Genomic DNA, 27,978 nt, shown 5'->3' with positions numbered 1-27,978 from the left:
TACCTATGAATAACAGGCAATGATAGACTTGTCACATTCAAAATAGAGATATGTAATAACAAATACGGGTCCGTGTCATTTAGGTTCTCCATTGAAATAGTCAATCATTTAGAAAAGTAGAATATATATATATATGTCTCAACGCTGTTTCTCAATAATATTAAAAACCTAAAAACTATTGTTGTGGAAGATAGAAGTCACTGTGACAGCCCTCTGACTGTGGAGGACGTTTGTAATCCTATTTCTGCACTTAAGGCCAACAAATCTCCCGGCACAGATGGTTTAACTGCAGAGTTTTATGAATCATTTTCTAATCTCCTGGCTCCGTTCTTACTGCAGCTTTTCATAGGAAGTGTAGAGAATAACATCCTCCCTCCTACTCTTACTCAGGGTCTCATAACACTTATTCCAAAGCCAAACAAAGACTTACTTCTTATTGATAATTGGAGACCCATCTGTCTGCTCAATGATGACTATGAGATTATGGCTTTAGTACTTGCTAACAGAATGAAAGAGTTCTTTGACACAATTATCGATGAGACACAATCAGGCTTTATGAGAAACAGACACCTTTCTAAGAACATGAGACTGGTTTTAGATCTACTTGATTACTCTGATTTGGTATCTGACTATAGCTTCATTCTCTTCCTGGATTTTTAAAAGGCTTTTGATACAATTGAACATCAATTTATTTTCCACTCTTTGGAAAAATTTGGCATTTTTCTGTAAAGCTATCAAAACCTTGTACACGAATGGCAATAGCTCAATTAAAATGATTAAGACTCCACCCCGAGATTTGACCTGTTATACAAGGAATCACCACAGCTGATAAGGAGCTCATCATCAGCCAGCTAGCTGATGACACCACACTCTTCTTGAAGAATGCAAATCAAATCCGTCCAGCCCTTAGTGTTATTAGTGATTTCTCTGAGGCATGTTAATACTTTTAGCTATTTTATATCCATAAATGTAAGTTTATTAATAAAACACCATATTTCTGCCTTTTTATAAGGATATGAATTGTACATACAATCAATTTCAGACTCAACCAACAAAAAGCCTCTCAGAACAATATTTATATTGTAACAGTTGCTATTGTAATGCAGTGTATCACCACATGGCGGCGCCTCCTGTCTCACGACTGGTGTCACCCCCTTTTGTTCTTCTTCGCACTCCTCCTGTAATGGATGCTCCCGTGTGTACGCAGACTAGTGTGCTCTTTAGTAATGTGTGGTAGAGGTAGCACTTTTATTTTTGATATTGTAAATAAATGAGTACTTTTTGGAAAGTCAGAAGCTGTTGCTCATTCGCTATCCACCTACACACCTCCGCGGCTGGCTTCATCTCCACTGCACGTTACAATATGTTGATTTTTTTCGCCTACTCATATCATAATTTTTTTACTCCTGGTTCTGTATGTTCATGTTCTGTTCTTTTGTAAACTTCATCTGTTTGTATGTTGTATACTCATTGTGTTTCAATAAAGTTCGATTTAAAAAAAGGTACGTTCTAAACGAAGCTTCAGACGTCACTGATCACGTGACTCTGGCCAAACGAATCAAGCCTCGACACGGTGCTTCTGAAGCAGCGCGTTGATCTTTCTGACACACGCACCGGAGCGTCAGCTTCAAGCTGGCCATCACTACGTCTCACATCTAAAGGTGTCAAGGTAACTTTGAACTGAGTTCAGTCAATCTGGAGTTTTTCCAAGTTTTCTGTTGCTCTCTGTGAGAGAAGAGCGTTAAAGGCGGGGCTCTCCAGAGTCCAGCAAAACAGGAAACCACAGCTGGGTGTGTGTAAGTGTGCAAACCAATAGAATGCATCGTGGTGGGGGGGCATCATGGGCATTGGCAAGAAAAAAAGAAAATAATCGGTCGTACCCATGCTTCCCCGACGTCATGCCAGCGCATATTGGGAAATTCGTAGGCACCGATCGGTTTTCTATCAGCCATTTGCTGGGAGTAAGGGCGCCCTCCGTTTGCGAGGTGCGCCTGCTGCTGGCGGCACAGGGAGGAGAGGGCGGGGCGGCGGGGAGTCTCTGGCTGGCTGGAGCGGCATCTAATAACCAACTCGCAAAAGAAAATAAAAACAACACAACAAACAGATATTATGATACAGACTTATAATCTGCACTGATGTTTTTTCTAAATTCTATAAAGTGAGCGCGAGAGCCCTCGGTGCGCCTGCGCGCTGCTGAAGTCAAAGTAAACTTTATTGTCATCTCCGCTACAGACAGTCCAGCATATAGAGAGACGAGACGACGAGGCTGCAGTTACAGCGGTGCAAGTAAACAAACAATAAATATAAGAAGAGTAAGAAAATAAATCTACACTTTAGGACTCGGGGTAAAGGATCAATAACAATTTAATTTATAATTTACAGTTTGATGATTTAAAGTCTCACACAAGCCGTCAAAAGGGGCGGGGCCGGCTGCTTCCAAGTAGAGCACATTTCATTTATAATGATGTAAATCCAAGCCCATCATGGATTCACGATCTGAATCCTGGGTTGTGTGAAATCCCAGAAATCAACCTTAGACAAAGTGAATCTGTGAACTAAGGTGTAGGTCTGTTAGGTTAATTGTGCTGATCCTCGGGTTGGGGGATTTGTGTTTGTACTGGAGCGCAAAATTCAAACCAATGGAAGATGGACAACAAAAGTTCAAAGCCATCAGGTGCTCAGGTTAGAAAAAAGAGAAAACATGCAGGTAAGCAGACGTGTGATTGGATAATGGCAGGTCATCCTGAACCAATCAGACTAAACTCCAAACAATACATTATGTTACAGATTTTAATATTAATTAGTCATTGTTACTTGTTGATTTGTCCTTTTCTCATTGTGTGACGAATTATGACGACTGTTTGGTAGCTCTTATTGTCTCTCTCTCTCTCTTCATGTGTGTTTCTCTGGTGAAACAATAGTTTTGTGTTAATGTTAGGGCTGCACGATTTTGCATAAAATGAGAATCACGATTTTTTGGCTTAGAATTGAGATCATGATTCTCTCATAACAATAAATAAACATAAAACAACAAATGTCTCACGTTTTGTTGTTGCAGCAAAATGTTGTCCTGCTTGAAATTCCGTCTCCACCGTTGCTCGACGCTGCGTGTACAGAGCAGATAGTGCAACAATAGAAAAATAGTTGCGGGACGGCACTGTGTAGCGTTTGTCTAGGGTGTTGATCGTTTTCCTAAATCCCTCGTTTTGCACAGTGTTGATGGAGCCATATCTTTGGTCAGGTGATAAGTGATAGCCTCCGTGATGTCTTTGTGCCTGCGGGAGTTTGACGTGTATAGGGAAGCGCTGTATAAGGTTCCCGTTATTGATGTTTGGGTGGTTGACCGGGACGGATTTTCTCCTGTCACTTTCTCGTCATCCCTGACGTGCTCTCCGTTGTTGTTTCCCTGCTAATTTTAGCATCACACGGCACAGCTTCTGTATCACGTGGTATAAGGCTCCGCCCTTGTCATTTGTTGAGCAGGAAGAGTGAGCGCTTGTTTTCATGCAGAGTACGTCCCGGATCAAAATGTGAAGTTTTACAAATCACAAAACTTGCATATGATCTGCAATTTGTAGCAGATCTACTGACTGTCACAGAGCAGCTGGAGCAGTCTCGAATGCAGGTCAGTCCACTGCTGCCCCCTGTGGCCAAGTGCCATAGCTACTGCTGGATGAACTCGTGACACATCTGCACCTGTTTCTATGAACACATTGAGTCTGAGTGGCTGCACTTACACTGGTGCATTCAAACATATTGAAAGATGGCAGCAATGTGGATTGTCAAGACTCAAACCAACCATTGAGCAAAGACAGCAGGATCACTTGTTTCTGTTTGTTATACAGCCAGATTTACTCGATACACACATGTGCAGCTGCTTTATCACCTATTCTGAATTTGTTTCAAGCACAATACATTTGTTACACATGTTGGGATATTGTGTTTGTTTTAAATGTTATATACCTGTGTGGTATGTGACTTGTGTTGCCATGACGCCAGGTCTCTCTTGGAAATGAGATTTTTAATCTCAATGAGATTTTTTTTTACCTGGATAAATAAAGGACTAATTTATAACTTTCAGTGTTTTCCGGTCTTCCAAAGGAAAAAAAACCTTCAACTACATGACATGCAGTTGTGTATTTGTTTTCACCTTATCATACACTTGAAGTTTTACAAATCACGACTTCTTTAGTGAATATCATTTCAGTCTCAGACAACCTCGTTTCTCTTACAGAGGTTGAATGCACCTTCTGCGGATGGCGGTACCACACAGTGTGCGTGGACTTCCCCTGCACAGAAGGCAACTACAAATGCTGTGAATGCTAAATAAACAGAAACAAATGATCCCTGTGGTCTTTGCTTGATGATTGGTTTGAGTCTTGACAATCCACATTGCTGGCGTTGCATCTTTCAATGGCAGCAATGGCAGGTATCAGTGCTCAAAGCTTTTGTGTTTGTTTCCAACAAGTTGCCCACCTCGGGAAACAAAAATGTGTTCTTTTACTTGTCAGATGAACATATGAGCCACTTTGACTCTTCAGTGCAGTGTGGAGCCTAACAAAGATCTGTTTTGTGTCCCAGCTGATCAGCAGGAGGAGGAGAGTCTGACGGAGCAGCAGAGGAACATTTTCAGCTACTTGGACTCAGCTCAGCCACTACAGAGGAAACAATGAGCTCAACACAGAAGGTGACAGACAGAGCAGGACCATATGACCAAAGATATTTATCACCATATACATTTGAACATTTGCCATAACGATGTAGCTGACGATAGAATTGACACCAGACAAAATACTTTACAGCTGCACAACTTTATTAAAATCCCATCAATGTATTTTCACTGAAACAAGCAGCTGTTGTTTATGTGTTTATGTACTAACAGCTGGAAACGTTTCATACAGCTGTGTTTGACAGAAATGAAGGAGAACATATTTAGTTCATTTGTTTCTACATGAGCTCTGTGTGATTTGATGAGTATCTGAGGCTGAGACCACAGGACTGTGAAACATGATTGTTGGGCTTCATTTCTGTGCTGAACAGTCGTTTAAGATTAGCTGTAAATAACAATTAGCTGATGTTGTTCATGAGACTAAAGTCATCTCACTGTGGTAATGTAAATATAATATGACCAATATTATAGTTATTATATTAATCACTTCACTCACAGACAAGTATCTGTGACAGCGTGTATATAGATGTATCATATATAAGAGACAAATATTGTTCATTTAATATGTTGGTACTAAATTTGGCTCAGTGCTTACATATATGTGTAAAAAGCAAATGTAGGAGCTGTGATAACTGTGTCTGATAGAATGAAGAGTAGACTGATATATGAAATATTCCTTTATTGGGTGAGAAAATCAGACCATGTCATAACTGCTTTAAGTCACACAGAATAGATATCAGAGCCTTAAACAGGTTGACTTCTGCTAAATGGGTCAAACTGGGCAGAAAGTCTACAAACACATAACATCCTTATAGAATATGATGTAACACTATAGATCAACTTAGCTCAGAATATATAAAGCATATAAACAGTTACAGCAATACGTTGGCGATTCTGTTCTCAGACATGTGAAGCTAGAGACACCGGCAACCATAGTCAATTGTCTTCCAGGGGCCAGAGCAGGCGACATTGAAGGAAATTTAAAACTGCTGGCTAAGGGTAAACGTAAATTCAGTAAAATCATAATTCACGTCGGCAGTAATGACACCCGGTTACGCCAATCGGAGGTCACTAAAATCAATATTGAATCGGTGTGCAACTTTGCCAAAACAATGTGGGACTCTGTAGTTTTCTCTGGTCCCCTCCCCAATCAGACCAGGAGTGACATGTTTAGCCGCATGTTCTCCTTAAATTGCTGGCTGTCTGAGTGGTGTCCCAGAAACGATGTGGGCTTCATAGATAATTGGCAAACCTTCTGGAGGAAACCTGGTCTTGTTACGAGAGACGGCATCCATCCCACTTTGGATGGAGCAGCTCTCATTTCTAGAAATATGGACAAATTTATTAAACCCCCCCAAAATATGACTATCCAGAGTTGGGACCAGGAAGCAGAGTTGCAGTCTTACACGCCTCTCTGCAGCTTCTCTCCTCCTGCTACCCCCCACCCAAAAAAACCCCCCATCTCCATAGAGACTGTGTCAGCTTCCAAAAAGACAAAAAACAAACTAAAAACCAGCAACAAACAACTTAAACATAAACAATCACAAAGAAAGAACAATACAGTATCCACATCTGAACCAAAGAGTAAAACAGTGAAATGTGGATTATTAAATATTAGGTCTCTCTCCTCCAAGTCTCTGTTAGTACATGACTTAATAATTGATCAACAAATTGATTTACTCTGCCTTACAGAAACCTGGTTGCAGCAGGATGATTATGTTAGTTTAAATGAATCAACACCCCCGAGTCATTCTAACTACCAGAAATCTCGAAGCACAGGCTGAGGGGGCGGTGTGGCAGCAATTTTTCACACCAGCCTATTAATTAATGAAAGACCAAAACTAGGGATGGGTATTGATAAGATTTTAACGATTCCGATTAGAGCAGGGCGATATGGCCAAAAATATTTATCACGATATATATTTGAAAATTTGCGATAACGATATAACTGACGATATAATTGATGCGAGACAAAATACAACTCCACAACATTACTAGCGCAAAAAGACAACCTTCCATTTATTTTCACTTAAACAAGAAGCTGGTTTTTATGTACATTAAAGCTTTATAAAAATGTAACAGTGCAAATGCAAATTCCTTGCTGAAAGTTTAACCAAAAGGCATTTCCAGTAGAAATGGGCTGACATATCCTGAGCATAACCATGTATAATATCGACTGAAGTTAAAAAGAGGTGCTTTGCAACATTAAACTGCAGTGTGCAGTACGTATTTTTCGGACCATAAGGTGCACGTGATTATAAGGCACATTAAGCGAAACAAAGCAGTCAGATAAATCAAACTTTATTAAACTCATTCTTCTTGCTTCCTCCACTTCTGTACCATTGATTCATTAATGTTGAATTCTCTGGCAGCTGTTCTATTCCCATGTTGTTGCAGTATATTAATGACTAACCTTGTATTGTGGATGGATTATCTCAGTTGTTCTCCTGACTGAAGTTTGGTCCGTTTACAGCATCCTGCCATGCGATTGCATTTGTCTCTAACTATCAGGCACGTTAACTTTTCTAAGTGGAAAAGTGTTGGTGTTCGTCCTCCAGCTTCACTGTTTATGTTATGCTAACATAGCTGTGTTGCTAGCGATCACGTAGCATATCGTTATATACCAGTTAGCCCACCTTCAGTAACCCTACAAACGTCACTGCTGTTTAGTTTCCTGTCTTCATTTATGTTGGAAGTGATAGCAGAGCTGTACGTTTGAATTTTTCCAGAAATCTCTGTCAGAACATGCTATATCATGCTTGGGTAACTAGCAAAACTAGTGAGCTAACTTCCGCTAGCTTCCTGCTAACTTCTAACTCCGTTAAATGTAATAACTTTTGTTTTCATGGATGCCTGGAAGCTAAACTTCATAGTTACACCTGGTAAAGCAGCAATGCTGATCGTTTTATTAAAGATGAAAGAATTTAGACAGTTTTTAAGTCTAGGTGATGCTGCAGTGTTTGTTTGACCTATAGCATACGGAGTTTAGGACCCAGATTACTCCCAGATTTAAGAGCATCTTAGTCCGACAAATACAACAATAACGACGGCCGCTTGCATGTTCTGCAAAAAATGTGCTTTGTGTATCTGACGGACAAACACCAAACCAGTTCCACATCACTGAAGTTGCACCATTTTTACAAACCAATTCTGGTTCATTTGTTTCACTCAACAATCGGCCATGTGCGTATGAAAACAAAGGCACTGCGCATGCGCGTTTTACTCATATTCTATCGCGATATTTCATTTTCCTATCGTTGCCTAACTTTATACCGGTATTACCGTGAACGGTATAATATGGCCCAGCCCTAATTCCGATTCCATTTTCGATTCTGTTTAACGATTCGATTCTTTATCGATTCTCTTATCGATTCTTATTTTTAAAAAAGGAGAACACTGAGGTCGATTAGCTTAGAACTTTATTTTTTATCTTCTCTTTGAACAAGATAGAAATTTAGGAGTAACATGGCCTTACAAACCCAACAGTGAGATCTTAAGAGATCCAGCCTGCGGCTCTTCAATGGGGTGTCACAGGGTCCCCAGGAAAAAAATGTAAATGTAAAATAATAAAATAAATATTCTCCTGTAGCAATAACAAAGTGTAACATAAATTATTCTGTAGCAATTACACAAGAATATCCAGTAATGTCCCTGCCTACAATTAAACACATTCACTTACCAAAGTGAAATCGGGGGCATCTGCTGTGGCAAACGGGTGCAAGCCTTTGACCACAAACTCAGTCACTGCTCGGTGACATTCGTCTATCCTGGCCTGAAAGGAGACGCTACCGGTAGACTGCAGTGAGAACTGCCAGCATCTGAGCCAGCCAGACTCTGTCTGTCTCATCACGGTCCCCTAAATGCACAGTAATGGCAGGTTTGTAATAAGGCAGATCGCGCTAACATAATATGCACTGTTAGTTGATTATTTACCTGCCGCATTAACGGGAGAGGACGTGCAAACGTTACTGCTGCTGCTGGGTTGAGATTCACGAGTCCGGAGCGGAATTAAAAACACGACATTCATTTAAGGTTATCACGTGTTTTGTGAGCAAATGCTTTTGCATATTCGTAGTGTTTCCTCCCTTAAATGAAATATCTACTTTGCAAGTATTGCAAGTTGCCCTGTTGTCATCCGTTCTCGTAAAGTATAACCAAGCTTTTGAGCATTTGAGCCGCTGGTGCCGTGTTTCCTGCCAGGTAAATGACGCTCCGCAACGTGGTGACGTCATTCGGGGCGACTGGAATCGATAAGGGAATCGTTTGCAAAAATGGCAAACGATTCCAAGGAATTGAAACAGTGGGAACCGGTTCTCAACAAGAACCGGGTTTCGATACCCATCCCTAACCAAGACAGACTTTTAATTCATTTGAAAGCCTGATGCTTAACATTGTCCACCCCAGCTGTGAAACTCAGAAACCAGTCTTACTTGTTATCATCTATCGTCCACCTGGGCCTTACACAGAGTTTCTGTCTGATTTCTCAGACTGTATATCTAATTTAGTTCTGAGCTCAGATAAAATAATTATTGTGGGTGATTTTAACATCCATGTAGATGCGAAGAATGACAGCCTCAACATGGCATTTAATCTGTTATTAGACTCAATTGGTTTCTCTCAAAATGTAAAAGAACCCACCCACCACTTTAATCACACTCTAGATCTTGTTTTAACATATGGCATCGAACCTGAACATTTAACAGTGTTTCCTGAAAACCCTCTCCTGTCTGATCATTTCCTGATAACATTTACTTTTACAATAATTGATTACACAGCGGTGGAGAGTAGACTTTATCAAAGTAGATGTCTTTCTGAAAGCACTGTAACTAAGTTTAAGAATATAATCCACCCACTGTTATCATCTCCAATGCCCTGTACCAACACAGAGCAGAGCAGCTATCTGAACGCTACCCCAACAGAGGTCGATTATCTTGTTAATAATTTCACCTCCTCACTACGTACGACTCTGGATACTGTAGCTCCTGTGAAAACTAAGGCCTCAAATCAGAAGTACCTGACTCCGTGGTATAATTCTCAAACACGTACCCTAAAGCAGATGACTCGTAATCTGGAGAGGAAATGGCGTGTCACAAATCTAGAGGATCATCATTTAGCCTGGAGAAATAGTTTGCTGCTTTATAAGAAAGCCCTCCGCAAAGCCAGAACATCTTACTATTCATCACTGATTGAAGAAAATAAGAACAACCCCAGGTTTCTCTTCAGCACTGTAGCCAGGCTGACAAAAAGTCAGAGCTCTTTTGAGCCAACCATCCCTTTAACGTTAACTAGTAATGACTTCATGAACTTCTTCACAAATAAAATTTTTTATCATTAGAGAAAAAATTACCAATAATCATCCCACAGATGTAATATTATCTACAGTTACTCTTAGTACCATTGATGTTAAGTTAGACTCTTTTTCTCCAATTGATCTTTCTGAGTTAACTTCAATAATTACTTCCTCCAAACCATCAACGTGTCTTTTAGACCCCATTCCTACAAAACTGCTCAAAGAAGTCCTGCCATTAATTAATTCTTCGATCTTAAATATGATCAACCTATCTCTAATAATCGGCTATGTACCACAGGCCTTCAAGCTGGCTGTAGTTAAACCTTTACTCAAAAAGCCATCTCTAGACCCAGCAGTCTAGCTAATTATAGGCCAATCTCCAACCTTCCTTTCATATCAAAAATCCTTGAAAGAGTAGTTGTCAAACAGCTAACAGATCATCTGCAGAGGAATTGTTTATTTGAAGAGTTTCAGTCAGGTTTCAGAGCTCAGCACAGCACAGAAACAGCTTTAGTGAAGGTTACAAATGATCTTCTTATGGCCTCTGACAGTGGACTCATCTCTGTGCTTGTCCTGCTAGACCTCAGTGCAGCGTTCGATACTGTTGACCATAATATCCTATTAGAGCGATTAGAACATGCTGTAGGTATTACAAGTACTGCGCTGCAGTGGTTTGTATCATATCTATCTAATAGACTCCAATTTGTGCATGTAAATGGAGAGTCCTCTTCACACACTGAGGTTAATTATGGAGTTCCACAGGGTTCAGTGCTAGGACCAATTCTGTTTACATTATACATGCTTCCCTTAGGCAGTATCATTAGAAGACATAGCATACATTTTCACTGCTATGCAGATGACACCCAGCTCTATCTGTCCATGAAGCCAGATAACACACAACAATTAGTTAAACTGCAGGAATGTCTTAAAGACATAAAGACCTGGATGGCCGCTAACCTTCTGCTTCTTAATTCAGATAAAACTGAGGTTATTGTACTCGGCCCTGAAAATCTTAGAAATATGGTATCTAACCAGATTCTTACTCTGGATGGCATTACCTTGGCCTCCAGTAACGCGGTGAGGAACCTTGGAGTCATTTTTGACCAGGACATGTCCTTCAACGCACATATTAAACAAATATGTAAGACTGCTTTCTTCCATTTGTGCAACATCTCTAAAATTAGAAATATCCTGTCTCAGAGCGATGCTGAAAAACTAGTTCATGCATTTATTACTTCCAGGCTGGACGACTGTAATTCATTATTATCAGGATGTCCAAAAAACTCACTGAAAAGCCTTCAGCTAATCCAAAATGTTGCAGCAAGAGTACTGACAGGGACTAGAAAGAGAGAGCATATTTCTCCTGTTTTGGCTTCCCTTCATTGGCTTCCTGTTAAATCCAGAATTGAATTCAAAATCCTGCTCCTCACATACAAGGTCTTAAATAATCAGGCCCCATCTTATCTTAATGACCTTGTAGTACCATATCACCCTATTAGAGCGCTCCGCTCTCGCTCTGCAGGCCTACTTGTTGTTCCTAGAGTATTTAAGAGTAGAATGGGAGGGAGAGCCTTCAGTTTTCAGGCCCCTCTTCTGTGGAACCAGCTTCCAGTTTGGATTCGGGAGACAGACACTATCTCTACTTTCAAGATTAGGCTTAAAACTTTCCTTTTTGCTAAAGCATATAGTTAGGGCTGGACCAGGTGACCCTGAATCCTCCCTTAGTTATGCTGCAATAGATGTAGGCTGCCGGGCGATTCCCATGATGCATTGAGTTTTTCCTTTCCAGTCACCTTTCTCACTCACTATGTATTAATAGACCTCTCTGCATTGAATCATATCTGTTATTAACCTCTGTCTCTCTTCCACAGCATGTCTTTATCCTGTCTTCCTTCTCTCACCCCAACCGGTCGCAGCAGATGGCCGCCCCTCCCTGAGCCTGGTTCTGCCGGAGGTTTCTTCCTGTTAAAAGGGAGTTTTTCCTTCCCACTGTCGCCAAAGTGCTTGCTCATAGGGGGTCATATGATTGTTGGGTTTTTTCTCTGTATCTATGAAGCGCCTTGAGGCGACTTTTGTTGTGATTTGGCGCTATATAAATAAAATTGAATTGATTTAAATTGAATTGATGCAACAAACACAGCAGCTACTGATCCAAAATACTCAAAGCTTCATAGAACTGAAACCAACATTTATTTTTAGCTCCATTCTGCTGCTGATACAGACTTTAGGTTTCTGAACATTAAACTTGTTGCTGCCTTTTATAGTGTGTAACTTGAAGGCCCTGAGTACTTTCTCCCACACTGGAAACACTGGGATGATCACATTATTTGAACATTACCTAATAAGACTCAGGACAGACAGTTATGTTAAACTTTCCTAGCAGTCCTTCACAAACAGGGAACAGTCTGTCTATTCTCTCCATCTGTCAGCTGCTGCTGGCTCTTCCTCCTCCTCTTCCTCAGACACTGCTGAGTTTGTCCTGGTGGATCATCAGGGCTGCAAAGCCTCACAGATGATGTGCAGCAGTGGCTCCCTCAGTCTGTCCTCACTCTGGACACTTGCAGTCGTCACACATGGAAATCAAATGTGTGATGAGCTGCAGGATTCAAACACAAGTGTAACTTATAAACACATGTTCATACTTTTATTCCACAATCAGAGAAAAAGAAACAGAGAGAGAGTGCAGGACAGACAGACAGGTAACAGTCTCAGGTGTACACACTGCTACACAACAGCACCAGAGAAGCAGGATTTAGTGTTTGTGTTATTACGAGTGTAAACAAGAAGAGTTCCAGATGGTGCAGTGGACACATGTGTGACTGCTGTGATTAAAGCATCTTTCTTTCAGCTTAACGAGTGAACCGTCAGCTCGTTCAAACACACGTTAAAGTGCGTTTGGCTCGACACCAGCGAACAGAGGCAGCAATATAACACAGCTAACATTAACAGTGCAGTGGATCCTGCTTGTGCCGTGATGTTCAGGACTGCAAACCGAGCAGCATCACTGACTTTCTGCTTGTTGTGTTTGTGGATATATGACTGACTTTAATTATCCACAAAATCATCACATTCTCTGTCAGATTAAGGTCGACTATTGAACGGCGTATATTTTAAAGGCTTTAAAACCAAGTTAACGCTGAAAGTACAAACATCACTAATGTCACATAACTCTGCCGACAAGGCATAGCTATGGCTATGAAATGCTCTTTGTGTATCACTTCTTCATTATGAAAGATGTCATTAATGCACTAGTAATGTCTCATCTGGAGTATTGTTCAATCATTTGGTCAGCAGCTAATAAGACAGATCTTAACAGACTTCAGTTAGTCCAGAATAAGGCGTCCAGATTAGTGTGAAGATGTTCATACTATACTAATATTGATAAAATGCATAATAACCTTTCTTGGCTTCCTGTACAGGCTAAAATATTCTATGGCTTACTTGTAGTTCTAAAAAAAGCAATTCTATTAAACACACCACATTTATTCTGCTCAGCTGCAGTATCCAGATAAAATACATCATCATATTTTTTTTTTTGTCCCGTTTGGATCTATAGCCATCAGAATTGTTGTCTTAAGGCCAAGAAAGATGCCAAGCGGATTTATTTTACCAAGTGGATCATCATGACCTTGCCATATTGGTCCATTTGATTGACCTTATATTATAATTATGAATTTATTTTATTTTCAGTTGCTACAAACGGGACAGACATGACTGTGCGATAGGACAGGGGGAAAGAATGAAAGAAAGAGAGGGAGAGAAAGAAAGAAAACCAAAGGGGAGAAGAGACTGTGAGAAGGGGGGGAAGAGAGAAAAAAAACAAACAAATAAAAAAACAAAACTCCTGAGTCACCTGTATGGAGAAAAAAAAACAGAGGAGAAAGCAAACAACAAAGAGCAACATAATAAGAAAAAAAAAAGCACCATCACAATAAACTAGCTAGCAATAAATCTCCATGTAATGATCTGCTAGGGAGTGTGGGGAGCCACAGCCCTGTGCTCTATGGTATCAAGCAGGTATGGAGGAGATCAAAACTCCAGACATCCAGAGGCCCCCAGAACACAAGAGACCAAGGAAGACCCACAGAGGGGCAGCCGCACCACTGTCCCAGTAAGAGCTAAGGAGAGTCCCAGATGAGGGCTCACTCAGCAGCCGCGGAGCAGAAGCCAGGGGGAGTTATAGCGACGCGTCTGTGAGGTCCGCCGGCAGCCAGCTGTGCCTGAGTGACCGAGCCCCAGGCCGAGAGGCTGGGGGCACCCCACCTCCGAAGTGGCCCGAGCGAGCCCCAATAAGCGGCCGCTAAGGAGTGAGCCGGTGTGTTCCCGGACGCCCACCCCCAGATACAAAGAACCACCAACGCACCGACACCTGAGGGAGTCCGCCACCGGCAGAGGAAGTGGTGGTGGTGGGTGGAGATAGGCCTCCAAACCTTGGAGGGCCCGAGATGTCCCCAGAGAGGTGGCGTCTGATACCCAACCTGACATATAGACACAGACAATAATAATAATAATAATAATAATAATGGATACTTTATTGATCCCCATGGGGAAATTACTTGTTTTTCTCTGCATTTGACCCATTCACTCAGTGAAGCAGTGGGCAGCCCACTAAGCAGGCGCCCGGGGAGCAGTGTGTAGGGACGGTACCTTGCTCAGGGGTACCTCAGGGTAGCCGTTAAGTGGATTCGAACCGCCGACCTTCCGATCATGGGGCGACCACTTTACCTACTGAGCTATCCCTGCCCACATACAGGCACACACAGACACAAACATCTATTCCCACCCTCATGCTCTCATATGCACTTCACACTCAACCGACGTGGAGACAGACATAAAGAGACGCTGTACACACGATCACACTCCCCAAGCGTACTCTACAAACCGGGTCTAGGTACCCTTGCCCCTGGAGGGGGGAACTGCAGCACCCAGACCCAGGTGGTGTTACCCTTTTCCCTGCGGTGGGGAGAGGCAGACCGCCCCGACTCCGCAGCAGCAGGGAGGCCCCACACCCCAGACCGCAGTCGGACGGCCAACTCCTCCTAGCCCCCCCGCTCCAGCAGGCCGCAGAGAATGGGGGTGAGAGAAGACTCCAAACCTCCCTCCACCTGCTTATAGTAGTGTTGATGCATGTGTGTTCTAAGGTGCAATTAAAACCCAGGAGGGCATGGAGCTACCTGCCAGAGAGCAGCAGGTAAGCGCATAGTCCCTCCTGCTAGCCCTCAATGTCTACGTGTATTTAATATTGAGAGGTGGGCAACGATGCCAGGTGTGAGGTGTACACCCTGATGGTAACTTGGACTCCGTGTATCGTGCCCACCCCCAAGATCCTATATGTATGTGTAATGAGGGTGTGAGTAATGTGAATGTCTAAGTTGTGGGATAAAATTGAGGCAGAGGCAGCCAGAAGGGGACAGAGGGGGGTAGCCTCCTCTGCACCCTGGTGACATACCCCTACTCCAAGGCCCTGCATGTGTGGGTGGTTGTGGTGGAGCGGGAAGAGGGAGGCAGCTGGAGATGGGGAGAGAAGGAAGGGAGGGGCAGGTGACCCCTCCCTGGGGCCAGCTCCCCCACTGACCCCAGTAGGCACTCCCATACTCCGCGACCCACCAGGGAAAGGGGGCTCAGGCCCATCCAGACCGGGGCCCAGCGCAGCAGCGCCCCCCCGGCCCCACAGAGCCCGGGACAGTCCACCTAAACCCACCATAGAGAAAACTGCACCCACCCCACCATCCACTCATCTTCCAGACTACATGAGACAATAGACACCCAGGCTGAGATCTTCCTTCACTTCTCCTGTATCTCCCCCTCCTGCAGAGAGTTCCTGAGGAGAGGAAAGCTCCTGCAAGGTGTGACAATCTTCCCCACCGGTTGAAGAGCCCCACAGGTGGCTCGACACACCGGCAGCACCCTGCGCCAGGGATGGGCCCCCATGCACCCACCCGCCCACAACCCCGGCAACACACAAACCAGGACCCAAGGCCCCGAGGCCCGGCCAGGGCCCCGGCCCAGAGACGGCGCGCCCCCAGACCCTCACGCCCATCCCGGACCCACCCAGGGGCAGACAGGCTACCAGGTCAGTAACCCACGTCCATCAGCACAGACCCTCCCCTAGCCCCGCTGCACGCAGCCACGAGGAAATAGTCAGAAAAGCCCCCAACCGGACATGACCGCTACCCCGGGTTGAGCCCCCCAACGAAGATGCCTCCAGGGAAACCCCCGACGCCCTAAGCCTGTCCCTACCCCCACACCAATCACAACATTGAAGGCTGGACCAAACTATGACCCCCCACCCCCACTAGGTGATGGAGCTGATCAAAGGAGCCCAGAGCAATTGATCTGATGTGGTGGCAGAGGCTGTATCAAAACTAATGTAATCTAATAGATAATTTCTATATTGGTTAGAATTAAGATTGTTTTTATTTTTCCAGTTCATGAGGACAGTTTTCTTGGCTATGCATAGGGCAGGGAAAACCATATGGGCTATATTCTTTTCTGAAGTGACATTATCTAAGCTGCCCAACAAACACACTAAGGGGGAAGTTGGAATGTTACATTTCAGACACTTTGATAAGTCTTCACATATCTCGCGCCAAAACTTCTGCACTGGTGGACAGAACCAAAGAGCGTGAATGTAATTGTCTGGTGTATTGCTTTGACAGTATGAGCAGTTGTTTGAAGATGTAAAGCCCATCTTGAACATCCGATGACCTGTATAGTGCACTCTATGTAGTATTTTGTATTGTATTAATTGCAGACTGGGATTTTTAATCAATTTAAAGGTTTTTAAGCATACCTGAGACCAGAAGTTTTGGTCTATACTGACTGATAAATCTGCTTCCCACTTTGCAATAGGAAGTGATATTGATTCATCTAATTTAGAAAGTGTTCTGTATATTTTAGATAATAATTTGGGGGATTTAAGAGTAAGGAGATGTGCCGCACTTGGTGGTGTTTGTAATTCAACTTGACTGAGGTTGAATTTCTTTTTTATTATGGATTTAATTTGTTGATATTCTAAAAATCTTTTCTTGTTGATCCCATATTGTGCAACTAGTCTGTCAAATGGGATAAATTCTGTTCCCTCTAATATATGTTCTAAGTATTTAATTCCTTTACAACTCCATTCTGGGAAATTAATCATATTATTGTTTTGTAATATGTCAGGGTTATTCCAGATAGGTGTACGTTTGCATGGGATTAATGAAGACTCCGTTATTTTTAGAAACTCCCACCATGCTGTCAGAGAGAAGCTGATGTTGATACTTTTAAAGCATTCATGTCTTTTGATGTTTGAGCTAATAAATGGTAGGTCTGAAATCTCTAGATCCTTGCATAGTGCCTGTTCAACATCTAGCCAGGGCTCATCTAAGAAGGTATGTTTTGACCATTCTGAGATGAACTGAAGCCTGTTGGCTAAGAAGTATTGGTGAAAATTAGGCAGATCTAATCCTCCTCTATCCTTGGTTCTTTGTAGCGTTTTTAAGCTGATATGCGGAGGTTTATTTTTCCAAAGGAATTTGGAAATATATGAATCCAGAGATCTGAACCAATCTTGTGATGGTTTGTTAGGGATCATCAAAAATAAGTAATTTATTTTTGGCAAGATCATTTTTATAGTGGCGACCCTTCCCATGAGTGATATGGGTAAAGATTTCCATCTAGTCAGATCGCCTTCTACTTTCTTTAGAAGTGGGATGTGATTTAATTTAGTTAAGTCTGAAAGCTTAGGAGAAACATTAATACCTAAATGTTTAATATTTTCGGATTGCAGTGGGGCAGAGGAAGAATTATGGAAGGAGCAGTTAATGGGGAGAACTGTAGATTTTGGCCAGTTAATTGAATAATCTGAAACTCTTGAAAACCAGTTTATTAGAGTAATTACCTCAGAGAGGTTGGTTTGTGTGTTTTGCAGAAAAAGCAACACATTATCCGCATAGAGACTGATTTTATGCTCTATGTTCTTACATTTTATGCCCTTAATTGTTGTAGCCTGTCTAAATGCTGCTGCTAGAGGTTCGATAAAAATTGCAAAAAGTGAAGGGGAGAGTGGGCATCCCTGTCTGGTGCCCCTCAGGAGACAGAAGCTGGAGGATGTCTGGTCATTTGTTCTGATACGAGCTGTTGGGGAATTGTATAATATTCTTATCCAGTTTATAAAAGAGTTTCCGAAACCAAATTTGTGTAAAGTTGCGAATAAAAATTTCCAGTTAACTCTGTCAAATGCTTTTTCTGCATCTAAAGAAAATATTATGGTTTCGATGTTTTTATTGTATGAGTAGTCTATTAAATTAAGTAATCTACAAGTGTTTGTTGAGGAGTGCCGACCTTTTATGAAACCAGTTTGGTCAGGATGAATTAAGAGGGGGGTTATTTTCTCTAATCTCTTTGAGAGAGCTTTGCAGATTATTTTAAGGTCTACATTTAAAAGAGAAATTGGACGATAGCTTGAGGGAAATAAAGGGTCTTTGCCTGGTTTTAGCAGGAGACTAATGTTGGCAGAATTCATATTTGGTGGTAGTCTGCCATTTTCCTTGATTTCTTGCAACATTCCGTGGAATACTGGTGCCAGAATTGTCCAGAATTCTTTGTAGAATTCTGCAGGGAAGCCGTCTGGACCTGGAGCCTTATTATTGGGCATACTTATCAGGGCTTCCTGGAATTCACTTGGCGTCAGTGGCGAATCCAGTTCCATTGCTTGACTGTCTAGTAATTTTGGGAGAGTTACGTTGTCAAGGAACCGATCAATTTCATTTTTAGATGGGTTTATTATTTTCAAACATTATATGCGGGAGTCCCAGGGGGGGCTGAACAGGAAATGGACAACTTCCTGAACTCTTTATGCCTACCAAGCTTTAACGAGGAACAAAATAAAACGATGATAGCGGAGGTGACGGAAGCTGAACTTGTGAATGCCATCAATAGGCTGAAATCAAATAAGTCACCAGGCTCCGATGGTTACACCGCGGAGTGGTATCGGGAATTCAAACAGGACTTGATCCCTACACTACTTACTACTTTTAACTGTGTGTTAAAAACAGCGCAAATTCCACCGAGTTGGAAGGAGGCAATTATTTCGGCTATTCCGAAAGAAGGGAAAGACAAAATGGAGTGTGGCTCATATAGACCTATTTCTGTCCTTAACATAGATTATAGATTGTTTACTTCGATAATGGCCAGGAGAATGGAAGAATTTTTACCTGACTTAATTAGCAATGATCAAACGGGGTTTATAAGACGACGACAGACCCAGGATAATATACGTAGAACTCTTCATGTAATACATCAGATACAGACATCTAAGAGTACAGCCATGCTTATGAGTATTGATGCAGAAAAAGCCTTTGATTCTGTAAATTGGGACTTTCTATATAAAGTCCTGGATAAATTCGGCTTACATAAGGGAATTGTTGATACGGTGAGGGCACTATACACTAACCCCACCGCAAGAATTAAAGTTAATGGTTCTCTCTCAAATAGCTTCGTTCTGCAGAGAGGAAATAAACAAGGCTGTGCTTGGTCCCCGCTCCTGTTTGCATTGTACTTAGAACCCTTGGCACAATCAATTAGACAAAATAAAGACATTAAGGGGATCACTATTGCAGGACAGGAACACAAGCTCGCTTGTTATGCGGATGACATATTGATCTATTTAGATCAGCCCACTAACTCCTTGCCTTCGCTGATGAATCTGTGTCAAAAATTTGGGAAACTCTCTGGATATAAAATTAATATGTCTAAAACTCAAATTCTCAGCTATAACTACAACCCCCCAGCTCACATGGTTGTTCAATATCCAATGAATTGGCAAGCACAATCATTGAAATATCTAGGAGTTGTTATTCCCAAGGATTTAACTAAACTATCTGAGGAGAATTTTGGTTCTCTACAAAGGAGAATAGTGGGTGATATTAGGCGATGGAACATGATCCCCTTTCTTTCTTTACACTCACGAGTTGAATCTATTAAAATGAACATTTTGCCAAGAATATTATATTTATTCCAAACACTACCAATATCCATTGATCCAAGTCGTTTCAATGAATGGGATAAAATAATATCGCGGTTTATATGGGGGGGGAAGCGGCCGAGGGTTTGTTTTAAAACTTTACAATTACATAAGAAGGTGGGAGGATGGGGGTTGCCATCACTAAAAAATTATTATCGGGCTGCTCAGTTGAAAACGGTGGTTAATTGGTGTGATACAAGCTACCAAGCACACTGGAAGACTATAGAGGAGAATATGTTTTCCTCCCCAATACAAGCTGTCCTGATGGACTCGAATATTCGAAAATATATTGACAAGATTCATAACCCCTGGGTGTCGTGCACACTTAATATATGGAGAAAAGTCGTGAAAGAATTCAAACTTGAACAGGATTTGGCTTTATTCAAATGGTATGCATATGATTCTGACTTTGCCCCGAATAAATTGGACTCACGTTTTAAAAGCTGGCCTGCTAAAGGGTTATCTACATATGATAGTTTGATAAAGGATGGGAACCTTATTAGTTTTGACACGCTGAAACAGAGACACAATCTAGAAAAACAGGATTTTTTTCGATACTTGCAAATAAGACACTATATAAAGACAACAATCGGTCAGATGTCAAATACTAATGTGGAATTGGTAACTTTATTTAGACAGGCATACAGTGGGGATGTTGACACAAGACTCATTTTTTTTTTGGTACAATTTTTTTATGAATAAGCTTCCACACTCAACTGATTATGTGAAGATGTTATGGGAAAAGGAGGGAGGGATGTGTATTTCTAGGGAAGAATGGACTCAGATGTGGGAATGGCAATGGAGGAGTACTTCCTCCAAAAGCTGGAGGGAGTTCGGATGGAAAACTCTGATAAGGTTCTTTATCACTCCATGTCAAAAGGCTCACTATGATGGGAATCCTCCCGTGTGCTGGCGAAACTGTGGATACCAAGGAGCCCATCACACCCATATTATGTGGGACTGTCCTGTGCTACGGACTTACTGGAAAGACATTCATGGTATATTACAAGGCATTTTTAACTGTACATTCCCTCAGGATATGAAGACAATTTTTTTTGGCTGTATACCGCAGAACTGGTCCAAAAATGACATATGTCTGTTAAGAGCTTTATTGGTTGCAAGTAAGAAATGTATAACAAAGAAATGGTCCTCGCAAGACATACCGACTTTGTCATTATGGTGGGAAATTACGTTAGAGATATATAGGATGGAGGAAGTAACAGCTCATGTTAATGACAGGATGGCCTGGTTCCATCTGTGCTGGGATAAGTGGGTCCAATACGTTAATACCTATAAACCGAATTTTCTCTTTAAAGCTTGAAACCACCAATTTAGTTAATTGTTTACTCCCGACAGAGCTTTCTCCTTTTATTTTATATATATATAATTTTTTTTTTCCTTTTTTTTTTTTCTTTCTCTTTCTTTCTATCTGTCTTTCTTCTCGTTTTGTTTCGTTTTTCTCTTGTAAACTGTGTTAATTAATGCCTGTAATCATCTTTATGAGGTAATATTGTAGAAATAAAGAATATAAAAAAAAAAAATAGATGGGTTTATTTGTGGTGAGTATAAAGTTTCATAGAAATCCCTAAAAATGTTGTTTATTCTTCCAGGGTCATATATTGTGTTCCCCGATAAATCTTTAGCAGCACATATAGTTGTTTTTTCTTTATTTATTTTTAACTGGTTAGCTAGAAATCGGCCTGATTTGTTACTGTGTTCAAAATTCTGCAAGCGAAGTCTTTGTATAAGGAATTGTGGGTTTTTTTATTAATAGTTTCATTTAATTCTAGTTTTGTCTTGCATATTTTGTTCAATGTTTCCTGATCTTGGTCGCACGCATAGGCTTCTTCTAGTGATTTTATGTTTTTTTCTAATTCCTGAATATTTTTGTTTTCTTCTTTCTTTTTGTGTGATGAGAAAGAAATTATTTTACCTCTCATCACAGCTTTCCCTGCTTCCCATAGAACAGAAGCAGATATTCCGGGAGTGTCATTAAAGTCTAAATATGAAGTCCATTCCTTTTTAAAATATGTAATAAAGTCTTCATCTTTAAGCAGTGATGTATTAAATCTCCAGTTTTTACTTAGCGTAGTATTATTCTTGTGCATTAGTGTTAAAGATACAGGAGCATGATCGCTGACAGCTATAGGATGAATCTCAGTGTCTGAAATGTCACTCAGCAGTGAGCTGGTGACCAAAAAATAATCCAGACGAGAGTAAGAGTGATGAACATGCGAGAAAAAAGTATATTCCTTACTGTTGGGGTGAAGGGAGCGCCATGCATCGCGAAGGCCAAAGTCGCTCATATACTGTTTGATTATATTTGTGGATTGCCAATTGCGCTGAGTTCCTGTTGTGTTGAGCCTATCCATTTCTTCATTTAGTCCAAGGTTGAGGTTACCGCCAAGAATGAGTGCGCAATCGAGGTGCTCAGAGAGTGCACTAAAAAATCCGTGGAAGAATGAGGGTTCATCAACATTTGGACCATATATACTTACAATACATAGTTTTTTGTTCAATATTGATAGTTTAATAATTAGAAATCTACCCTCTGGATCTATAACTGTATCGAGTACTGTAAAATTAACATTTTTATGTATTAAAATTGCTACTCCCCGTTGTCTAGAATTATAACAGGCTGCAAACACGTTAGGAAACTCAGGTGTTTTAAGTTCGTTTAAACCTGTGACAGGTCTGTGAGTTTCTTGTAATAAAACATCTGCCTGTAGTTTTTTAAGCTGGTTAAATATCTTTAACCTCTTTCCTCTGGTGCCAGCTCCATTTACATTCCATGTGACAAACCTCAGCATGCCCATAATTGTGTGTGTATGTCGAATGATGTACGCTGGGTGTTTCGTTTAGACAGGTGGAGAGAGTGTGGAAACATCCCTTGTTTGTAAATAGAAAGAGAGAGAGAGAAAAAAAAGTGTGGTGAGAGGCTCCATAAGTCTGACTATGTGTGAATATTCACTAATATGAACAAGCGTGGCTTGCTTATGTGTCCTGCAAGTCTGTGCGTGCTGTGAGGCTGTTGTGAATGTGCTGCCGTTGAACGGATGTGTTTGCGTGATCGTGGTGTGAAAATATGGAGGAAATAGAGGGTGTTGTTTGTAGGTGAGTGGGGAAGTAGGTGATCACAGCAGTGAAAGACAAGAGAAAGAAAGAAACCACATGAACTGTGAGCAACAACAAAAAAAAGAAACGAAACGGAAACATTCCAATTAAAGCAATGACGGAGGGTGACGGTGTTATATCTGCTATGACATCATATTGATATTACTAGGTTAAACCCATGTTAAAGGAGAAAGTGTGAATGAATAAGAAAAGAGTGTAGCGGGTTCTTATCTGGAGTGCAGTCAATATAACCACGGTGTGGTGCCGGGGTCGCGGTACAGCTGTCCGTCCACGTAGAGCCGGTCCACGGCGATGACAGCACGGGAGCCTTTCTGGATGAAGCTACGTCGAACTGGGAAGAGGACCTTGCGTCGTTCCAGGATCTCTTTGGGGAACTGGTCGTTCACGCTGAAGTCCGTTACTTTCAGCTCTCTGCCGCGACTCTTCACCTGTTCCTTCTGTTTGAATTGCCCGAATTTGGCCACAATAGGCCGTGGTCTCCCGGTCCGCGACCTCACGCCCCCCAAGCGATGTACTCTATCGAAGTCGATGTTCTTTACGGTGTCCTCCGGCAGCATCAGGTGGATTTTGATGAAGCTTTTCACCGTTGCCTCCGCATCCTCTCCGACAGATTCTGGAATACCAGAGAACACAAGATTATCTCTCATGCTACGGGCTTGTAGATCGATAACGGACTCTTTTATTTTTTTATTTTCAATGTTTAGCTGGGTCACGTTATCGGTGAGAGATTTGACCGACTCCCGTAGCGTGGCATTTTCAGCGGCAAGCGTTTCCACCTGCTGCTGGCTGAATTCCAGGGATTCTCTCAGAGATTTAAATTCCCGGTGTAAAATCTCCACCAGGGCCAGCCTCGCATCGAAACTGGACAATCGCTTGTCGATTGACTCCAGGATGTCTGCGATGTCTTTGCCGGCAGGCGATGTTGTACCGGGGGAGTCTGCCGGGCGACATCTCTTCGATGACGGCGTCTCAATTTTGGTCGGGGAGGATGCACTGAGGGCCTTCTTCATTACTAGATCTTGAAAACAGCGGTCGATGTAATCTTGGAGAGCGTCTAAACTCTCCCCGTTGTCCTCCAGGGTGTTAGAGATGATAGAACAGATGTTGTTAGTTATATGACAATCGATTAGTATATTTGGTAATACTGAAGCTTGAAAAACCTTTGTTAAACTCTGTGCTACCATTTGCTTTTTTTTTTATTCCGCCAAATCTCCGGCGTCTGACGTCACCTACAACATGGGTCGCTTACCTTACTCGTCACTCCGCTTACCTTACTCGTCACTTCCGTCACTTATTGATTGCTTATATTTGAACAATTGTGAAACCTCACTGTGGATGTAAGAGTGAAATTATGTGGATATCTTGAATCCACTTTATTGTGTAATATTTTATGTGAGTATTTGACGGAAGACGAGCAACATCTGTTGTGGAAGCTAACGGGGTTCCTTTAAAATAAACAAACATAGGATTTATTATCACTGAATAATTCTGTATAAATCTATACAAATTATAGAAATATGTAATAGGAAACAACAAAATAATCTAAATTATAAAATAATGTGTGTGTGTGTGTGTGTGTGTGTGTGTGTGTGTGTGTGCATGATTTTAGTGTTTGAACAGTCATGAATTATCTTTAACAGCAGGTTGGATGTAATGTGTTAGAACTACCAGCAGGTGGGGGTAAGAGACCTTTAAGGTGTTTGGTGCCACGCTCCACCTTCAGGTTTAAAACTAGTGTTAATGGAGTTTGAAGGTTGAGTTTGTTCCACGACTGCATTTCACTCACTGCCTCTGTTTGTATCTCTGTCACTGCAGGACCAACATGGAGCCAGAAGTCAGCGCTCTCAGGAGGCCGACAAACCTCACAGAAGAAAGGGAGAGAAAAAACACACCTGTGACGAGTGTGGGAAGGGTTTTACTGTGAGGGCTTCACTAAAACAGCATCAGGTCATCCACACTGGAGTTAAAGCGTACAGCTGTGATCAGTGTGGCAGAGCTTTTACTCACAGTAGCAACTTACAGAGTCATCTAGTTACCCACTCTGGAATTAAGGCATACAGCTGTGACGAGTGTGGGAAGGGTTTTACTGTGAGGGCTAAACTAAAACAGCATCAGGTCATCCACACTGGAGTTAAAGCGTACAGCTGTGACGAGTGTGGGAAGGGTTTTACTGAGAAGGCTTCACTAAAACAGCATCAGGTCATCCACACTGGAGAGAGACCGTTCAGCTGTGACTTGTGTGGAAAGTCTTTTTCCTTGAAGGGTTACCTAAAAAAACACCAACTCATCCACAGTGGAGTTAAAGCGTACAGCTGTGATCAGTGTGGCAGAGCTTTTACTCACAGTAGCCACTTACAGAGGCATCTAGTTACCCACTCTGGAATTAAGCCATACAGCTGTGACGAGTGTGGGAAGGGTTTTACTGTGAGGGCTAAACTAAAACAGCATCAGGTCATCCACACTGGAGTTAAAGCGTACAGCTGTGACGAGTGTGGGAAGGGTTTTACTGAGAAGGCTTCACTAAAACAGCATCAGGTCATCCACACTGGAGAGAGACCGTTCAGCTGTGACTTGTGTGGAAAGTCTTTTTCCTTGAAGGGTTACCTAAAAAAACACCAACTCATGCACAGTGGAGTTAAAGCGTACAGCTGTGATCAGTGTGGCAGAGCTTTTACTCGCAGTAGCAACTTACAGAGTCATCTAGTTACCCACTCTGGAATTAAGCCATACAGCTGTGACGAGTGTGGGATGGAGTTTACTCTGAAGGCTTCACTAAAACAGCATCAGGTCATCCACACTGGAGAGAGACCGTTCAGCTGTGACTTGTGTGGAAAGTCTTTTTCCTGGAAGGATTCTCTAAAAAAACACCAACTCATCCACAGTGGAGTTAAAGCGTACAGCTGTGATCAGTGTGGCAGAGCTTTTACTCACAGTAGCAGCTTACAGAGGCATCTAGTTACCCACTCTGGAATTAAGGCATACAGCTGTGACATCTGTGGAAAAACTTTCAGCCGGAGAGGAAGCCGAAATACACACCTACGCATTCACACCAGACATGATGTGTACTGCTGTGAACAGTGTGGCAAACAGTTTACAACAGACTCAGTCTTACAACGACACATGTTTACCCACACTGAGGAGAGACCTTATCGATGTGACCTGTGTGAGAAGACTTTTAAAGCTCCACGTTACCTGAGAGAACACCAACAGATCCACACCAGAAAGAGACTCTACAAGTGCAGCTACTGTGAGGTATGTATTTATATTGTTATCTTGTCATTTTAGCCTGACTGTTTGGAACAACTCTGCTCATTAAACTGTGTTAGCATGTTAGCAATTCTACTGCATGGAAAAGCAGCTCTGAGTGATTATTCAGATTTTCCTTTCAGTTATGATTTTAGTATTACTGTAGTATTATGGTGGTAGTATTGTAGTTATTGCAGCCCAGTAAACTGAGTGTGTTAACTGAAACAGTCAAATGTAGTTGGACGTCTGCAGAGATGCTCTTTATTTCAGGCGACGTTCAGGATACAAATGTTGAAGGACTGACTTACACTGTCTTTGTGTCTTTGTTTAGAAGCAGAGCGACACAGATGGATCCAGTTCTCAACCCTGTCATCACTGTGGTGGTGGGAAAGACTTTCATTGTGACCTCTGTGGAAAAACTTTCAGTCAGCAAAAGACCCTAAAACTACATCAACGTAGACACACTGGAGACAAACTGAAATACTGCAAAGAATGTGGGAGAAGCTTCACCACACCAAGTGAGTTAAAACGACATGAACTGATTCACAGTGGGGTTAAAAAGCACCTCTGTGATCAGTGTGGGTCATCTTTCACCACTGAAGGTCATCTTAAATCACACGAACGAGTCCACACAGGAGAGAAACCACACAAGTGCAGACACTGTGAGAGAAGCTTCTCACATTCAGGTCATCGTAACATTCATGAACGTACACACATGGAAGGAAACTACAGCTGTGACCAGTGTGACAAGAGCTTCAGGAATCTCAGTTCATACTCTGCACACAAACGATCCCACGTTACTAATAAACTGTTTCACTGTTACCAATGTGCCCAAACATTCACCTCATTGTCTGCTCTGTGCAAACATCAGCGCGATCACTCAGGGCTGAAATCACTCCCATCACTGGATCACAGTGAATCTGAAGACACAGAAAGATCCTCTGGTTTCTGTGTCAGACTCAAAAAGCTTGAGATCAGGCTCCACAGAGTTCAGATAGAATCATTTAAACTTGTGTTGAACTGAACTGGTTGCTGGGCTGAACTTCTACATAATACAGATCTACATGGGATCTTCTTTTCTGTTGTTTTACTGAGTCAGTTTTGTCCTTTTTTCTCTGTCCTGGTTTTGCTCGTCTGTAAATGATTGAAACTCAGTCAAATAGTTCATTGTTCTCCAGCAAAACGTTTTGGAAACTCATGTTTAACCTTTAAAACTCTGACATGTTTTAGCACACAAGGCTTCATCGGGGAGTTCACTCATGATTGGACCATGAGAACAAAGGTTTTTAGTTCTTTCAAAGAGAGTCTTGGAGATGTTTGATGTTTCTGTTTTTCTGAAACCACCTGAAAGAAAAACTATTTTTCTTGCTTTATGTAGTGTGGAAGTTTTTAATGTTTCTTCATCTGTGATGTTCTTGAATGTGTTCACGTGAAGATGGTACAAATAAACTGTCCTTTCAGCTTTAGCTCCTAATTTATTCATTATTTATGGATGTAGCACAGCAGCCGTCTCTTGATTAACACATGGAGGGCTCGGGATCTGATGGTGTCGTCTCCCTAATTTGCCCACTCAGTAAATCTCACTCATGGCCAAGAAATTGAAATAAACCTTGTTTCCCTGCTGGATAGTGA

At 41.9% G+C, this 27,978-nt stretch overlaps 1 protein-coding gene across 1 annotated transcript; it reads left to right on the top strand.

Moving 5' to 3' along the window:
- The first annotated feature begins 390 nt into the window (after positions 1–390).
- Positions 391–27,978, top strand: LOC143416623 (uncharacterized). The gene is made up of 5 exons (XM_076882065.1): positions 391–1,669; positions 4,582–4,687; positions 15,774–16,032; positions 24,916–26,352; positions 26,678–27,978. Exons 3-5 carry the CDS (start codon positions 15,889–15,891, stop codon positions 27,368–27,370), a joined length of 2,274 nt encoding a protein of 757 aa, XP_076738180.1. The 5' UTR covers positions 391–1,669; positions 4,582–4,687; positions 15,774–15,888; the 3' UTR covers positions 27,371–27,978.

This window comes from Maylandia zebra, linkage group LG3, assembly GCF_041146795.1.
Source record: "Maylandia zebra isolate NMK-2024a linkage group LG3, Mzebra_GT3a, whole genome shotgun sequence".
In the NCBI taxonomy this organism is placed as follows: Eukaryota; Metazoa; Chordata; class Actinopteri; order Cichliformes; family Cichlidae; genus Maylandia; species Maylandia zebra.
This window is presented reverse-complemented; position numbering and strand designations above follow the sequence as displayed.

Bases quoted from the DNA above. Each gene is read 5' to 3' on its own strand.
- LOC143416623 (XM_076882065.1), top strand. From the start codon at position 15,889: ATGCACCCACCCGCCCACAACCCCGGCAACACACAAACCAGGACCCAA. The intron at 16,033-24,915 runs GTCAGTAACCCA...CTGTCACTGCAG, and splicing joins AGGGGCAGACAGGCTACCAG to GACCAACATGGAGCCAGAAG. The intron at 26,353-26,677 runs GTATGTATTTAT...GTCTTTGTTTAG, and splicing joins ACAAGTGCAGCTACTGTGAG to AAGCAGAGCGACACAGATGG.